Here is a 4,598-nt window from a genome sequence, read left to right on the forward strand (position 1 = left end):
CCCACCCACCCCAGCTTGCCCGCCTCTTCTCCTAATCAGATCTTTCAGCAAAATGGGCTTTAATTCCTGTGGGGTTCAGAGCCCCACCCCCAATGCAAACACGCATCCCCTAGAGAGAAAGGGAAATCGACACAGCATGCTGGAAAGAAGACAACAGGCTTCTCTTTCTGTGACCCACCAGCTTGGGAGAAAGGATGCCTTCTCTAACACCAACCAGAGATGGGAAAGTGCATTTGGGCTGCGCCATCTTTCCTTTTCCCAAAGGCCCTGGACGATGTGGCCCTGCTGCCCATCTGCTGGCCCTGTCTGATTTTAAACAAGTTCAGCTAGGAGCCTTCCACCTCTTCCCTTGGGAAAAAGACACATGGGAGCTAACACATGTAGGGCTCAACGGAACATTCAAACAAACATTTCCACCCAAAACCCTCATCCTGTTCCCCCAATGGCATTTCTGAGGTCAGAAGTCCCCCAAGCTGACTCCAATTCTCCTCAGCAATTGGTGGGCCCCATAGTATATTTAACTGCAGCAACCCCTCACCCAGCCTCCCTGCCTCCCCCCAGGGTGGCCTTGGGTTTTTCTCTACGTCTCCCCATGGCTTGCTGTGGTGACCTGACTAGGAGGTATCTGGATGGCAGGAGAAGTGTCAGGTGCCTTTGCTTTCGGTCCTCTCCTCGTCAGCTGTCTGAGCATTGCTGACCGTGCGAAGCTGCCCCTGGGCAGCAGGCTTCACCGACAGGACCAGGCGCTTGCGAAATGTCTCGCAGAGCACAATGTACACAAAAGGGTTGAGGCAGCTGTTGGCGTAGCCCAAGCTGATGGCCGCGTTGTACAGGTAGACAAAGGTGAGAGTTGGGCGGCTGATGGACAACTGGGTCAGCTGCAGCACATAGTAGGGTGCCCAGCACACAAAGAAAACCAGGCAGATGGCGATGGCTGTGCGGGTCACCCTCTTTGTCCGCAGCCGGATACTGCGTTGAGAGGCAGGGGCCACTGAGGAGGTCATGCGCTGCAGGATCCTCACATAGGCAGCGGTGATGACCACAAAGGGCAGGGCAAAGGCCAAGAAAAACTGGTAGAGCGTGAACCAGTAGAGGTCAGTGTCTGGGTTAGGCAGGCGGATGCCACAGCCCACAGCACCCCCGGGGAAGGGGATGAGCCTGGCGTAGAGCCACACCGGGGTGATACTGATGAAAGAGAGGGCCCACAGGAGGCAGATCACCAGGGTAGCCACTGAGGGCTTCCGGAACTTGGTGGAAGAGATGGGGTGGACCGTGGCCAGGTAGCGGTCAATGGCCATGGCGGTCAGGATATAGGTGCTGGTGAACTGACTGTTGGCGTCCATGGCTGTGATGAGGGTGCACATGGTCTCCCCAAAGTGCCAGACGCCATTGCCCATGAGCTGGTGGATCATGAAGGGCATGCCCAGGAGAAAGAGGAGATCCACCACGGAGAGGTTGATAATGAAGATATCAGGGACGTTGTTGCACCAGTGCAGCTTGGACTTCTTCACCACTGCAAAGATGACCGTGGAGTTCCCCACGATGCCCAGGAGGCAGATGGTGCCGAACACCGAAGGCATGATGATGTTGATGTAGGAGACCCTCCCCACGCGAGGAGGTGACACTGGGGACAGAAGGAGTAAGTGTTCCACGTGACATGGCCTCTGCTCCCGCTCCACCCCCAGTGGACTCTGGCTTCCCTTTCACCCTCCCCACTGTCTCAGCTCCGGGGCCCACATTCATCTGGAACTCTCTCCCACCAGCCTTCTTCTCCACACTGTTGCTAATCCTGTCCCCTTGCCCTCCTCCACTGTTCCCTGGGAATCCTACCAGATTCTTCCAAGCCACTTGTGAGTTGAAAGACCCGATTCTTTGCCTCCTGTGTCTACTCTGAAGTCACAGAGTCAAGACCCACAACTGACTGATGGAGAATTAGTCTGTAGATGTCTGGGTTTCAACAGAAAATTTTGTCCAAAAAAATAATAATAATCATGAGAGTATGTGTGTCTCTGTGTGTGTCTGTGTGTGCATGCATTGTCTATTTGCAACCCCTATCATTTCATCTCAGGGATTCCCTGGCTGGAGTCCGGGCACTAATTCCCAGGCACTGCTGTGGATGATGTCTCAGGGAGCCTTTTGCTCACTGAGCCCAGGTCAGGTTTGCAGCCCTGGGAGCTCCAGACTCCTACCAGGAATTTCCTTGGCCAGTTCCCACACCAGCCTCAGCTTTCTGAGTCAGGCAGAGATAGAAGCTGAGTATTGCAACCCTGCAGCCTGAAAATTTCCTCCATTCAAACCCTTCTTCTTTTTCTTCCTTCCCTTCTCCTTCAAAGCTAGAATCCCAGGGCACTGCAGCTCTGGAAATGTCAGGAAGCTTAATTCACCAGAAAAGTTAATCCCCTCAAGCTCTGTGAAGTCTTCGCTTCCCACAGCTTCTGCCAGAGGGCAGTCAGTGCATCTCAGACCCCGTTACCCCAGTGCGAGTAAGAGGAGCCCCCAGTGAGGTGAGTGAGCCAGGCTCCTGCTGTCTCCCATGTTACCCGGCAGCTTCTCAGGCTTGCTTTTCCAGCCCAGAATTTTTTCTGCAAAGCGTATTGGAACTCATCAGCAAGGCTTCCCCTGCCTCCCTCACGGCTGGCCACCATCCCTTGCCACTTTGGAATGCGCCGTTGCCCTCTCCTGTGCTCCTGCCCCTTCTGCCCTGCCCACCTCTGTCCACTTCTCTCCTTCCCCTCCAGGCAAAGCCAACTGCAGAGCTTGTCTCCAAGAACTGTGATAAAGTTTCCCAAGCAGTTTGGCTCCTGGGTGAAACCTTCCCATTTCCCACCCCCAGCCCATCAGGGGAAGGACTCCCCTCCAACTCCACTCACCGGCAGAGGTGAGGTTGTCAGGGCCATCGGAAGCATTGCTGGCATTGGGGCCAGTGGGCAGCAACAAGGCGTGCAGGTCCATTCAGCTGGTGCGGGTCGCCTGCTCCCCTGAGTTGAGCTCCTGCCCACCCACGCAGGCTGCGGCAACCTCCAGTGCCTGTCCCCGCCTCGTCCCAAAGCAGAGCTGTGAACCTCGCAGTCTGGAAGGGGGTCTTCCTCCGTAGCCTGGCAGCCTCTGCTGCCTCCAAGCCCAACTGCTCTCCCCTCTCCCTCCTTCCCGGCTCCCACTGACATCACCTAGACACATTAACATTCGGAGGCAGATGCACATTAACCTCTTCAGTCCCGGCTGCAGCTCCCGCTTCTGATTGCCTGCAGAGTGCAGGCACTGGGCTCAGGCGGCCCCATCAGGGAGGGGACTTCCTTCTCACTGGCTCTTGGGGCGGTCTTCTGTGCACACAGGGGCTGCTGCGGCTTGCCTTACGTGAGGATCAAGGTCTCCTCAAAGGCAAGATGGTAAAAGCAAACAGGCTGCCTCCTTTGGGAGGCCAGGACAAACCTGGCAACCCCTGACCCCAGGTATAAGAAGTGGGGCCACATGCCAGGGGCCGGGGCAGGCTGTTCACAGAACTTGGGAATCAAAGGCATGTTTGCCTTCATGCACGCTGGAGGTCAGCCTGGGCTCCTTCCCTGTGCCTCAGTGGATTCCAAACCTCTCACTGGTGTGTTTGCCGGCATCCGAGGAGCTGTGGGCTGCTGAATGCCAGGGACTCAGGGGTGATTCAGGTCACTCCATGCTGGCAAGGGCCAGGGCCTCTGGAACCAGAAGAGACAAATTCCCATCTGCGCAGGATCAGCTGGGACTGAGTTTATAGATGTTTTATTTTTCTAAATGCTCTGAGGTCTTTGAAGTTTTACCTGGGAATCCCCGAGACATAAGCCCCCCAGAGAGATTGTCAGTGAGGAACAGCCTCTAAGGGGGTGGGCACCAGTGAATTCCCTGCGAAGGCTGTCCTGCTGCATGCTTCAAGGATGTTCCCTCAAGATCTGCTGCCACATCACGACCAGACTCAGGGGCTGAGTCCTTAGTTACCACAATTGCTTGGTAACCCTCATCAGTGGGCACAGAGGCACAAAGAGGCACTCCTGAATTTTAGACCTGTTCTTTCTTGCCCCCAATTGTGTAGCAGCACCCTGGTTCTTCACACCAAGTAGAGTCGATCATCTTTACCAGTACACTCCCTCCCGTCTTAGCCTTCTGAGCTACCACATGAGGAGCCTAAATAAAACCCGATGATAGCTTAGTTTCAGGTTCAGTGGAACCCTTAGCATGTTTCTAATGGAGTGCCCCTCCTCCCTGATGCCCCCTGATCCGAGTGTCCCTTACCATGTTAGTGAAAGGGGTGCCCTCTGGGCTTCCTTGGAGAACTCAGTCAGCAGTTGGGCTCTGTGGTCTTAAGTAATAAATCCCATTCTAGCACTCCAACTTCCCTGGTCTTCTGACCTCTTTCTCAAAACTTTGCCAAGTAGCCAGGTACGAAGGTGCACACCTGTAATCCCAGCTACTTAGGAAGCTGAGGCAGGAGGATCACAAGTTCAAGGCCAGCCTAGGTGAATTAGCAAGACCCTGTCTCAAAATAAAATTTAAAAAGGGTTAAGGATGTAGCTCAGTGGTAGAGAACTCCAGGGTTGAATTCCCAGTACTAAAAAAAAAAAAAAAAAAAAAAA

At 54.5% G+C, this 4,598-nt stretch overlaps 1 protein-coding gene across 1 annotated transcript; it reads right to left on the reverse strand.

Moving 5' to 3' along the window:
- Window positions 1-13: 13 nt before the first annotated feature.
- On the reverse strand, window positions 14-3,546 carry Mchr1 (melanin concentrating hormone receptor 1). Its single transcript, XM_015501774.2, has 2 exons — window positions 2,871-3,546; window positions 14-1,624 (listed from the first exon to the last, which is right to left on the reverse strand). Exons 1-2 carry the CDS (start codon window positions 2,950-2,952, stop codon window positions 645-647), a joined length of 1,062 nt encoding a protein of 353 aa, XP_015357260.2. The 5' UTR covers window positions 2,953-3,546; the 3' UTR covers window positions 14-644.
- Between the last annotated feature and the right edge of the window lie 1,052 nt (window positions 3,547-4,598).

The sequence above is a fragment of the Marmota marmota genome, unplaced genomic scaffold, assembly GCF_001458135.2.
Source record: "Marmota marmota marmota unplaced genomic scaffold, marMar, whole genome shotgun sequence".
Lineage (NCBI taxonomy): Eukaryota > Metazoa > Chordata > Mammalia > Rodentia > Sciuridae > Marmota > Marmota marmota.

What these genes read in the sequence shown, in the direction of transcription:
- Mchr1 (XM_015501774.2), bottom strand. Translation starts at nt 2,952, where the DNA reads ATGGACCTGCACGCCTTGTTGCTGCCCACTGGCCCCAATGCCAGCAAT. An exon ending in TGACAACCTCACCTCTGCCG is followed by an intron (nt 1,625 to 2,870) that starts GTGAGTGGAGTT and finishes TTCTGTCCCCAG; the next exon opens with TGTCACCTCCTCGCGTGGGG.